The 13,923-nt window shown below is 27.4% G+C and overlaps 1 protein-coding gene across 1 annotated transcript; it reads right to left on the bottom strand.

The window, feature by feature from the left end:
- Positions 1-4,139: 4,139 nt before the first annotated feature.
- Positions 4,140-13,199, bottom strand: LOC129960564 (cytokine-like nuclear factor N-PAC). The gene is made up of 3 exons (XM_056074054.1): positions 13,064-13,199; positions 6,349-6,411; positions 4,140-5,803 (listed from the first exon to the last, which is right to left on the bottom strand). The coding sequence occupies exon 3, from the start codon at positions 5,772-5,774 to the stop codon at positions 4,206-4,208; it is 1,569 nt and encodes a 522-aa protein (XP_055930029.1). The 5' UTR covers positions 5,775-5,803; positions 6,349-6,411; positions 13,064-13,199; the 3' UTR covers positions 4,140-4,205.
- Positions 13,200-13,923: the final 724 nt, after the last annotated feature.

Below are 13,923 nucleotides of genomic sequence, written 5' to 3'. Positions count from 1 at the left end.
AATTAAATATTTAGCGGATTCTTTGTCTGCATATGTTGCTGAATGCAACTCACATAAGACATTTTTATATTAACCCTTTATTTATTGAGGGGACTCTTAAATCTCCTCATTTTTCTCTTGGCCTACAGCATTAATATAAATACCTTGAGACCCACTGGATCCTTGTAGTCCAGTTTCACAAAGCTTTATTTTCAGTTCATGGATGACGGCACAAGTGTGCGGCACTATTTGAAATATATGTCTCTTTACGAGGAAGGCATGAAATGAATGCTTTTAGGGAAGTTGAGTCAAGACAGCATTCAAAGTGTGTAGAATGTAATATATTCCTGCCTGTAAATGATAAAATTTTTTTTCTAAAATCATAAGAAATCTGCTTTCTGATCGCAAGATAAAGTAATAAATAAAAAATATTGAAATTTGTTTCTATATTTTGCGCAAAATTGTTTAGTAAAATTATTGTTTAATTTTTTATATCTTGCAAATTACCATTGAAATTTCTCTAATATTTGATACCTTAATGGTAATAATACAATATTTACATTACATCGGTCTTCATCGCGAATTCGTTTAAAATGCTGAAAAAGCAATTTATACTTAGTCAATGTAGATCTATTTTCTCATCAGAATGTTTGCTTCTATTTTACGCTGCTCTATTGCTGCTAACAGACGTATGTGTCTTTGCTCTAATTCTGCAATGGATCATGATGAATAACTTTAACAAAGGCAAGGTGGCGAAAAATAATTTAAGACAAAGAACAACAACAGCAGCAAAAGAAAAACAAAAAATTAAGACGATTAAAAATTCCGGACATTGCTTTTTAAAGTGAAAAATAACATTCACTTCAAGAAGCAGAGTCCGAATTTGTTAATTGTCTCTTTTTTTCCTTCATTGTCTTAAATCATAATCGAATCACTTATTTGATCAAATACTTCGTGTAATATTTCTTATATATTTAAAGAAACATGTACAGTACTACCTTGTGTAATAAGCGTAATTCCTTCCAGAATCTTAATCGAAAAAAGACTACATCCTCGTAGCGAGCGCAAAAAATAAATAAATAAATAAATAAACCTATCTAGAGAAAACCATCTAAAATAGGACAATCTGTTTAATTCCAGAAAAAAAATTATTATAATACAAATTACTATTTTTAATGCACGCTTTTTTTTACAAAAAAATTGTCTAAAGACATTTGTCTTAGGATACGCTTTGAAATTTGGCGAATATGAAGCACAGCATTATTCGTAAATTAATTAGGAGTGTGTATAGCTACTACATTATCAAGGTGATAAGACAGTAGCTTTAGCATCTGTCTTATTTCACTGGAAGGCTGCTGCTTTGTTGAAGCTATTATTTTCTTCTTTTCAGATCAAATCTCCACTGCAACTTCTTACTGCGGTACAGAATAGACTTCCATAAGTTTTTCCTGAGTTCTTTCTATATTCTTCCGAAAGCTCAATGATGTCTTTGCTATCCATCTTTAGCCACGTAATCTTGACTTTTATTTTTCAGGCGAAAAAAAAATTAATGCGTATGCGTAAAAAATAGTATATTTCTTCTTCCACAATGCAAGATCAGATGTATAGGAAAATACATAAAAATTCCATCCGAACACCATTAAGATTCAGAAGAATATCGGCATTGAATTAAGTTGAATTTCAGTACTTCTCTAAAAGAAGCTAAAAAACGAGAGGTTTCCTATCAAAATCTCTTTAGTTTTGATTAGGAATATTTCTTTTTTTGCACTATAATCCTGTTTCCTTGTTACATTTTGGCGAACCACAAAATATACTTAATTTTTATATCACAAATCACAACTAAATCTTTTATTTATTGTTCATTTGGTGTCAAATCGTCCCTGGTTTTTAATTTAACTAAAATTCAGCTTTATTCTATTGCGACAAAAATATATTTCTCTACATAGATTACATATTCATTTGAACTTAAAACAAAAACTCATGTTCAATACACATTTTCATTTTTCAATTATAGACAAAAAATTACATTCTGCATTATATTTACACAACTGTTTAATAATTGTGTGAATATTTAAGAAATTATTTGCAAACTACTATCATTTCATTTTATTTATAGCATGAGTCTAATTTTTATTATTTGGCGCAATTTTTTTTTTTTTAATTTCATAGGTATTTGCTTTTATTTTCTTTTGTTAAATGCTTAGAATGAATTGCTCTCTTATTTTAATGGAGTTGATAATTTGTCATATTTTATATGATACCAAGTATCATAAATGATTTACATGAATATTAAATTGGACTTTATGCCACTGATAACTTAAACAATCTGATTGATTTTACTCCTAGTTCAGCAGATTGGTCTAATATTTTAAATATCTGTTTTAAAATATTAGTTTTAAAATCTGTTAAAAAATATACTCCATTTATATATTTGATTTTCTGTTATTACTTGTAATTAGATTACTAAGAATTCAAAATAATTAATTTTTTTGCACAAAAAGCTTGTTTCTTTGGTACATTTCGACAGATACCACATATCAAAGATAATTTACTTAATTAATATATAACACATTTTCAGTGAATGTCCCGTTAATTGTCAATTTGGTGTCAAATCATGTTTAGTTTTTAATTCCACTAAAATTCAACTTCATTCCGTTGCAATATAAAATTTCTCTCTATGCAGATTACATAATCATTTGATCTTGGAATAAAAATTCATGTTCAACACACATTTTCTTTTTCCAATTATTGATTTAAATTACATACAGAAATTTTATTCAAAAAAGTGATAAATAATTGTATAAATATTTAAGAAATCACTTAAAATGTCACTTAAGAAATCACTGAGGAAAATGTTTTCCATAAAAGTTAAGGTTTGTATATATTTCTACTAAAAATATACTCCATTTATATATTTGATTTTCTGTTATTACTTGTAATTAGATACCAAGGATAATAAATGATTTACAAGAATATTAAAATGGAATTCATATCATTGGAAGTTTAATAATTTGATTGATTTTGCTCCGAGGCCAACAATTTGAACTAATATTATAAAAACAAATATAGTTTTGATTCACTAAATATTTGATTTATTTTGCACAATAAGCTTGTTTTTTTGCTACATTTTAAATAATTCAATATAACAAAACTAACTTGCATAATTATTATTTCGCACATCCTTGATGACCTCATTTATTGTTCATATGGTGAAAAACTTCATTCAGTTTTTAATTTCTGCTTTCAAAATTCAGCTTTATTCAATTGCAATATAAAGTTTTCTCACCTTGTAGTTTACATATTCAATTGATCTTGGAATAAAAACTGATGTTCAACACGCATTTTCGTTTTACATTTATTGATATAAATAGCATACTCCTACTGTATTCAAACAACTGTTTTTTAGTAGTTGCCTAAAATTTAAGAATTTATGTGTAAATTATTTTGATTTCATCTTATTTACAGCACAGATGAATCAACATTTTATTATTTGGAGGCAAAATTTCTCTTCAAATTATTCATGTGTTTTATTTCATTTTTGTTAAATATTTAGAAAAAAATTCTTCTCTCTTTTAATGGATTTGACTACTTGTTATATTTTATTTCATACCAAGAATCATAAATGATTTACACCAATATCAAATTGGACTTTATATCATTGATATCTAAATAATTTGATTGACTTTGCATTTAGGTCAACAGATTGAACTAATATTTTAAAAATATATTTAGTTTTGATTTACTAAGTATTAAGAATATTGCTTTTCTGTACTTTACAATTTTATTCTTTCTGTACCTGCATCAGAAGGGGGTGGGTTCATATATATACAATAAGATAATTTATTACTGAGAATTAAATATCTTTTCTTCAGCTCAGAACAATGCATGGACTAATTTTGCAAACCATGTACGTAAATTCTTAATCAAAATTCAATAAACATTAAAAATCAAACTTTAAGAAATAAGGTGCTTTATTATTATTCAATATATTTAATAATTAAGCTGTTCTGGTTTCAGAATATAAAATGAACAATGATGATAAAATGAAAATATAAAAGTTTAAGACTAAATATTAAAAAGACACAACTAAATGGAAAATAAAATTGTATGAATGATATCTTTAATGGATTATGAAATCTTTTATAACATTTTACAATGAATTGGGATAAAAAAACATAATTTTCCTTCAGGCATATAACATAGTATAGCAAAACAATGAACTGACACTAATACTTAGTTCCCATGTAAACAGCAGATACATCATGGTCAGAATAATTTCGAAGTTTAGCACGTTGGAACACTTCATTTGCTGCTGTCGAGACTGACATTGGGTGTCCACAGTCATTATCCAGTGTAAGAGCCAAAGTTATATCTTTTTGTTGATACTTAAGAGAATTATTAGTTTTAAAGATACGTGATATTATGGCTTCCCCTTTTTCTGTAAGAAGAGGTGAACATATTGGTCCAAGTTCCATAATTTCTAAGAAGTCAACCTGAGAAAGATTGCAATGCTCAACAAGTGCCATGGCTTCTGCCAAGGCAACATATGATACTCCCACAAATGTACTAAGAATCAGATTCATCTTAGAAGCTTTGCCAACATCATAGCCAAGATAATGCATAATATTTGAAAAGGTAGCTAAGCAACTGTAAGAAGAGTAAAAAACTTCCTTTTCGCCTGCACACAAAATTAACATATTTCCATCTTCTACATTTTTTATAGATCCACTGAAAGGAGCTTCAAGATATCTTCCACCTGCAATGTTTATAGCTTCTGCAATGTCTATTGAAGTAGTTGGATCCAATGTAGTCATTTCAACATAACTTTTTGATCCAGGTGGCGACTTTTCAAGACCTGACAGAATGCCACATTTTCCAAAAACCACACTTTTTGAGGCCTCAGGACCAGAAACACAGCAAAAAATTATGTCACAATTTTCAACCACATCACTTGGAGTCTGTGCAAGCTCAGCTCCAACTTTAGCAAAATCTACACATTTCTCAGGGGTTCGATTCCAAACTGTGACCTTGTGATTGGAAGTAAGCAGATTTTTAACAAGCCTTTGACCCATCATTCCGAGACCAATAAATCCTATCTTCTTTTGAGATGGTATGACAATTTGTGCTTTTCTGGTTTCATTGGGTTTATGTAAATCAAAAGTAGGAAATGGCTGAAATTCAGTGCTGGTAATTCCTGTTCTTTCATATTCTGATTTATCCTTACAACGTCGTTTAGGTAAAATCCTCTTGCAAACTTCCTGGCTTTCAGTTTTCAGTTTCTTTCTTTGTACTTTAGCCATTTTCTTTTCAGTACCACTTGTCAATGCTTCAAGAGATTCATTTTCTTTGACTAGTGATTTAGCTTGTGTGGGTGCTTCTTCAATGAATTGTTCTTGTCTTTCAGTTTTCACTTTCTTTCTTTGTACTTTAGCAATTTCCTTTTCAATACCACTTGTCAATACTTCAGAAGACTTCTCAGGATATTTATTTTCTTTGACTAGTGATTTAGCTTGTTTGGGTGCTTCTTCAATGATTTGTTTTATTGCTAATTTTAAAAGGGTTGATTTTTTCTTACTGGAAGTAGACTGTAGCATTTCTTCAGAATGACGGACAATATTTTCATCTTGTATCCATGAATAATTTAGACTTCCAAAAAAGAATACATAATGACGTGACTTTTTAGGAGTAGATTTTCTATCTGTAGGAGGTTCTACTATCTTGGCTGGCCATAAAGGAAAACCCTTCATCTTGGCCCAAACCAGATCTCCAATATTCAAATCTTTTTTGGCAGCCATCTTCAGTTAGAAGCCTGCTGTCTTTAAATCTATGATTAAACAAACGAAACAAGAGAAGTCAGTAATTTTTTACATGATTAAGTGAATAGGTTTAAGGCATACTTCCAGTTTAAGGAACTGACAAGTCATTCTTCTTCTAAACATACTTTATAAACAGAACTTTTGCATGTGTAAATTTATTTATGTTAAAATTTAAATAGATAGCATTTCGAAAATAAGAGAATCTGGTATTCATGTGAGCAAATTCGAACAAGAAGCCATAAATTTGTAATCAGCCATCCTATAAATTATACTTATTCCTTTTAGAATAAAATATAAACTTCAATTAAATAAAATCAAACTAAGTACATAAAAAAATTGAGATGTATTCCACATCTACCTATTATAATTTTAACTGTACATGTAGATTATACAGTTGCAAAATAACACCGTCCCTCCTTTTTTTACTAGACAGACAGTCTAAATTGAAAAAAAAAAAAAAAAAAATGCTTCCTATAAGTTTTAACTTATATTAAAACAAAAACTAGGCTCAGTCCTATTCACTGAAAGTATGCCAAATGAAAAATCAGTTTACCTTTTGTAAATATCAGTCTATATCTTCTATTTCTTAAGTTTCTTTTGAAGGTAATAGACTTCCCTGGAAAGAGAAATTTGTTCAGTATATAGAAATTTTCAATGTTTATGAAAAACTATTAATAAAGCAACTATTAAAAATGATATACTTTTAAAAAGCTTATTGTTTTGAAGGATTTATTAGACACTATAAATTCAGTTAAATTAAAATATTTACTAGGCATTTTAATTTTATAAAAGGCCAGAATTTATAGAAATTGTGACATAATAAAATATAGACGAATTCAGTTTGATATATTTGCAGTAACAGGAGGCAACAACACGTAAATACTGAAAACTATTTATTTTGATAATTTAAACTTATAAAATTCAATTATAGCTTAATACGTTCATAGATAAATAGTTATGTATCAGTAAACTCTGAAATGCAAGAACTCTAAGACAACAGCAAAAGAAAAATTATGCAATTTTTAAAGCTTGCTTTCATTTTGCACTCTGAATACTTCAACTACTCTCACTACTGTCATTTTCACAGCAATGCAGATCCTTTAAAGCAAAAATTAGCTAGCCATTAATCTGACAGAAATTAAATATTTTGATATGAGAAAAAAGAAAGAAATGAAAAAATGTCTGAATGAAGAATTTCTTAATCAAAGATATGATTCTGAAAGATTAAAATTCAGTTTATGACATCGTGAATCATATAAATTCAGATGCAAAAGATTAATGAAAAATATTACAGAAACTAAATTCAACAAGAAAAGTTTGATAATATTCGAAACTAAAAATAAACCACGAAGAACAATCTCATGAACCTGATAATACATTTAAGCAATACAAATATAAAAAATTGTAAGAAAAATTCCTATTAATTTATTTAATATGAATGGAGTATTTTTTCTTTTTCATTTTTATTTGAAAAGAATTCATAATGAAACTCTTATTTAGTTCCAAACCTTTTATATTTTCCCATTATTGTATCACTGAAAGTTTTGGTAAAACATAAAGACAGCAAAGAGGGGGGAAAAAAATTCAAACAAAACACTGTGATTGAACAAATAGAAATATTACTGCATATAATATAAACCAATCCAGAATGAACAAAAAAAAAAAAAAAAAAGTTACTAGCAATTCATGTTTAAATATAGCTATTCATTTTACTTCAGTATTTATCAATTAAAAAGATGAACAAATACTGTAAGTACAGAAATTGTAATAAAACACAGAAAGAAGACTTACATCACAGATTAAAAAAAAATCACCAATACACACAATTTGTACAAATAACTAAGGCAAATATTTCAAAGATTAAAAATAAAATAGCAGATATCATCTTTTCAAAAAGTTTTAAAATTACAATAGTAGTAAAAATTAATTCAACCCCTCTTTAGATTTGATGACCATCCCTCAAATAACATTTTTATTTCCATATTTACAGTACATTTTGTACTATATTAATTTCTAAAAAATAAAACAACTTTTATTACTTCAAATTTTAACACATTCATTTAATCCAACAATGAAGTGTTTATATACGCTTTGTTCAAGGTCCGTTCCATTTTCTTCAAATTTAAGAGTAGAAAATCATTAAAAAAATTATAGTAAGTTCAGCAATGTTCTTTAATTGTTCATACCTAAATATACTGATTACACCAATAGTCCTATTAATATTGAAAAGAAATTACAAGTTCAAAACAACTGAAAAATATAATGAGCAAAATGGGTAATTCAGTTCGGTATGTATTTATTAAAAGCTAAACGTTATTAGGTACATTTTCATACATTTATGAATTTTCCCATCCATTAACACAGGAAGCAAACCAATAAATGAAGCAATTTAGTTTGGTTAATGAAGAAATTCAGTGAAAAAGCTTAAAATAAAAATAAAATTATATTATTTGATACTTCTTAAAAGAAATTCCTCACAAAAGGTTAAGAACATCAGTAAACAAAACTAGAATATAAAATTCAAGTACATTTTATAAAAGTCAATTTTCTCAAAAAAAAAAAAAAAAAAAAAAAAAAAAAATCCAACTCATGTAAATTTATTAGTAGTAAAAATTTTCTAGCTTGCCAAACAAGTGAAATGGTTTTATATTCAATTTCAGCATTTTCCTTTTATAAGAGAAATTTCTTTCATCATAAAGAGATCAAGAAATCAGATTCTAACTTTATGCCATTGCCTACTTCTTTTACCATCCACAAAAATTGGCAATATTTTAAATGGGCTGAATTTCTAAAATTCTCCACTTTTTTATTAATGACTACTGATTGGATTCTGCCAGACTGCTTTATGTAGTCATAAGACTAATTGTTGCGAAATATTTTTCATTCAAATTTTCCAAATCAATACTTTAATGATTGCTGAATTCTCGTTCAACAGATAATTTTTCATGAGAAAGAATGAAACTAATTTTTATAACATTATAGTTTTTTTATTATTATTTAAGATCATTCAATTAAAGGATAAAAATAGCTAGTTCATTCTCATTTTCCAGACGTTAAAATCAAAACTGTGTAAAGAAAATTTGAACAAGAAATCAATAAACATTATGAAGTCTGGATTTTTCTAAAAATCCTTTCTGATGAAAGTGCAATACAGAAACTGGCTTTTTTTTTTTTCACCTTTACTTGTTCTCTGTAAAACCTAATTTCTTAGCAATGCAAAATTTACTGGAGATAAATTCATTTTGTATTCCAAGGCATTTTTAAATAAGCTAATGACAATCATGCTAGAAAAGCAAGCCAGGATCATTCTAGGATTGTAATCACTCAGACACATTTGAAAAATTGATTTAATATGCTCTGCAACACATGTAAACCAGTTGAAAACGTCCAATTCTTCATTACATACACTCTAAGAAAGATATTATCACCTCTCTTTCCAGCATAAAAAGTAAAAACCTTCAGCAAGGCTATGAAAGTCAAGAGTACAAACATATTTTATTTTCAGAAGTCTAGTATAGTATGAAAAAGAAAAGAGGGTGCAACAAATATGCTCCATAATATTTGGTTCGGACAATAAAAATAAATTTTCTTCTTAAACTTTCTTTTAAAGTATACAATAACAGTTTTATTAATTTATAAATATCACATGCATAAAAAGCCCATTTCATTCTGGGTGGGAAATCACTCAGACACATTTAAAAAAAAAGGTTTAATACACTCTGCAGGACATATAAACCAGCTAAAAATGTCCAATACTTCATTGCATACATTCTAAGAAAGATATCATTACCTCTCCTTCCATCATAAAAAGTAGGAACTTTAGGCAGGGCTATGAAAGTCGTACAATTATATTTTATTTTCTGAGGTCTAGTATAGGATTAAAAAAACAAACAAAAAGGGGTGGGGGAGAGTAACAAATATGCTTCATAACATTTTCGTCAGCCAATGGAACTCAAAATTTACGATAGCACTACAATTTTTAAAAACAGGATTACTTACCAAATTTCATTTATCTAAAGTATTGTGTTTCTCAGTTATGATATTTACATGCATGTGAGGAGAAAGACTGATAAAGTTCAACTAGATGCTAAAATTGACGCTAAATATTACCAGTGTTGTTAGTGCTTTGAAGTTGTATTCACCTGTACTTGGATAAACAAATATAAATAAATAAACAATGGAAATGGATTTCTTTCAAAATTTGATAGAAATCTGCAAATTTGGCATTTCAAAGAAAGAAAATTCAACTCTTTCAGCCTTCAACTTCGTCAGCCAATGGAACTCAAAATTTACGATAGCACTACAATTTTTAAAAAAAGGATTACTTACCAAATTTCATTTATCTAAAGTATTGTGTTTCTCAGTTATGATATTTACATGCATGTGAGGAGAAAGACTGATAAAGTTCAACTAGATGCTAAAATTGACGCTAAATATTACCAGTGTTGTTAGTGCTTTGAAGTTGTATTCACCTGTACTTGGATAAACAAATATAAATAAATAAACAATGGAAATGGATTTCTTTCAAAATTTGATAGAAATCTGCAAATTTGGCATTTCAAAGAAAGAAAATTCAACTCCTTCAGCCTTCAACTTCGTCAGCCAATGGAACTCAAAATTTACGATAGCACTACAATTTTTAAAAACAGGATTACTTACCAAATTTCATTTATCTAAAGTATTGTGTTTCTCAGTTATGATATTTACATGCATGTGAGGAGAAAGACTGATAAAGTTCAACTAGATGCTAAAATTGACGCTAAATATTACCAGTGTTGTTAGTGCTTTGAAGTTGTATTCACCTGTACTTGGATAAACAAATATAAATAAATAAACAATGGAAATGGATTTCTTTCAAAATTTGATAGAAATCTGCAAATTTGGCATTTCAAAGAAAGAAAATTCAACTCAAAGTTTTTTTGTGTTTTATCATTCACAGACATTTACAAAAATGTTTTATACGGAGATTTGAACCAGGAAGATTGGACGAAAAAGAAAGTTTCCACTTTCTGGTGATTAAATTTCTTTTTCTCTTATACTTACATACCAGTAACAAATATTCTTCAAAGAAGTAATGATGTGTAGAGAAAAACCAATTCATTGTTAAAAATCAAAACTAGAGCTTTTACGTGAATACATAAATTCATCTCTGAGAGGAAAGGACTTTTCTCCATGTCTAAACAAGCAAAAGGTGGGGAGCCTAATAAATGAAAGGGATATATGTTCCTTATTCAATCAGTATTTCTCTAACTTGAGATAAAACTTTTCCCACTAACATCCAGATTCGCAGAAAGATCCGGCATAGCAAAGAAAAACAGTCTGTAATCAGGTAAATCTAGCATAAGGGATTCCCTCACCCAACAGAAAGAAAATATAAGTACTTGAATAAAAAATAAGCACTTTTAAGAACTCTTAATAATGATACACATCCTGTTATAAACAGGGTTGCCATTCAAATCTGGAAAAAAAAAAATTATATCCCGGTATGTATATTCAACATACGAGGATACTCATGTACTAGTTAAAATGCAATATGATTTTAAAGAGTGTAAAAAGCAAAGAACAGAAGTAACAATTTAACATTATTTGAAATAATAGCATTTTTAAAAAGGGTTCATACTTACATAAAAAAAAATTTCTCTTTATTTATGATCTAGAATTTAGCAAAACAAAATTTATATATTAAGGGAAAGGGGATTTATTACCTCTCATGTTCTTTAACTGTAAGACACACAAAATGAAGAATTCAGGTGAAATAAAATACAAAACTTTATTGTTGTGATACAAATCGTTTGATGATTAACCTTAACAAAAAAAAAATTTTACAAAGCAAGATTAATTTTTTTTTATTTATTTTTGAAATTTTACATGTTTGTATCCTGAAACAAGAGCAAGTTCCAAATGCAATTTTTCTTAGAATACATCAATAACAGTAATTAATAACTTTGTTTTAATATAACTATCAAAGTAAGGTGCCTTCAAATCAAACGATGAAAAAGGTTAGCAAGTTTTCTGACCAGTATTATAAAAAGAAGGAGAGCATTGTTGCATGCCTAAACATTTAGAAATGGGAATGTGAAGTAAGTAACATACAAAGGAAATTCTGCTTTGTACCATGGCCATCCTTGAGATGGTCATAATACAAGGGCTACCTTGTTTCCCCCTTATTATGATTATATGCTCTCCACATCTATACAGAAAAATAATTATAATATGAAAAAAAGAGGGTGCAAAACACTACTATAAAAATTGCTTCTGATCTGATTAACTTTAAAAAATAGAACAGTTGATAGAATTTCTTAAGTGTATTTTTTGAAAAAAAAAAAAAATGGCAAAAACAACAAAAAGTATATATTCTAGAAATTATAATAATTTATTATATTAGAACAATAAGTATCTAAGAATATAAATAAATTCAACTGTAGTACATATTCTTTCACTGGATATGAATAGAAATTGAAAATATGAAGTAAGTAAAATATGACAAAATTGCTACTTTTTAAATTTCTGCTTGTAAATAAAAAATATATATATATATAATCCTATATGTTTAAAAGATCTAATTTCATCAAGAATTAAGAAACTAAATTGAACTGACTGAACATTACTGAACATTACTGCAAATAAATGATTTAAATACAAAATTTTAGTTTCTGCAGAATGGAAAATAATGTGTATATACTTATTAATGTCTTTCAAGAAAATTTAAGACTACCTAAATTAATTAACCAATTCCTTCCAATTTAAAAGAAGGAATGAGAACATTTTCTTTTCAAAATTCTAAAACACAAATATAGAACAGATACATTTTTGCAAGCATTTACTTCCTTAAGTGGATAAAATTATAATGAATAAATTCTGCATCATCTCTACAATCCAATAATAATAAATAAAGCATGAATACTTTTCTTTACACTGAAAAACATAGCCAACATTGATGAAGCAGAAATAAACTCTTTATTCATAAAACATAAGATGTAAATCATATATATACAATTTCTTGCAAAAAAAAAAAAAAAAAAAAAAAAAATCCCATGCAATATGCAGCCATCATAATTAGTATAAAATTAATTAATGTGTCTAAATAAGAGATGAAGAAAATTAAAATAAGTAACTAATTCTACGAAATGCATGATAAATTAATTCTTGAAATGGGGAAATAACACTAAATAAAAATAGGACATGCTTTCAAATAAAAAAGTTTCGACACACAAAATTCAAGTCATAGTAATGGAACAATTCTTTAGTTAATAAAAAAAAGCTCATACCGATTAAATTTCTATGTAAGCTAGCTTATTTCTCAAAAAGTGTTGAATATTTAAGTTAAGTATTTAATATAACATGTTTAACAAACTAAAAATTTGCTGAACGTTATTTTGACAATAGTGAACAGCTGATGCTCCCGCCTTTTTAATTTCGGATGGTCACGGTTACAGTTAATGTACCAAACGGCATGTGTTTAATATATGCGTGGCAAGTTTAAAAGTAAAAAATTAATCTAAGTGTTTTGCTTGAAATTTAAAGGAAAAGAAAGCCTGGGGATGTAAAATATTATTAGGTAAATGATGAAAAATTGAATTCTTATTGAACAAACCAATCTTCGGAAATTATCTCAATACATATATGAGTAATGTCATCGTACTTGTGATTGGTTGATTTGCAAATGTGACCCGCTATGTCTATTTACAACTAGAAATGCATAATCCACGCTTTTTTGAATAACAAATAGTTTTTCTATTGTTATTTTTAAATATTCGTTCCAAATATCAGTTATTTCAATCATATTATTAATCAAAATTTATTAATTATTATTAAATATAAAATTTATTAATTGTAATTAATACTTAATTTATTGTTTTAAGTAACTTATGATTGAATTAATTTATCTATTTCAGTTTACTTTTTAATTTTAATTTTTTTTCAAAACTATTAATTTAATTTATTCATGGGAATAGAATTTCTGAAAAGATGAATTTAAAAAAAAGTTATTTCTTTAAAATGTTATTTTTAGTTCTATATTTTGCCAAAAGATGGCACCTGCATAGTGAATAGAATATATGCCATTAGAGAGTCATGTCACAGGCAATTAGAAATGATCGTCATGGGATAAAGCATTTCAAATGCGAAT

This window comes from Argiope bruennichi, chromosome X2 (genome assembly GCF_947563725.1).
Source record: "Argiope bruennichi chromosome X2, qqArgBrue1.1, whole genome shotgun sequence".
NCBI lineage: Eukaryota > Metazoa > Arthropoda > Arachnida > Araneae > Araneidae > Argiope > Argiope bruennichi.
The sequence above is the reverse complement of the archived record's forward strand: the minus strand, read 5'-3'. Positions and strand labels throughout refer to the sequence as shown.

Coding starts and splice junctions, on each gene's coding strand:
- LOC129960564 (XM_056074054.1), bottom strand. CDS start 5,774: ATGGCTGCCAAAAAAGATTTGAATATTGGAGATCTGGTTTGGGCCAAG.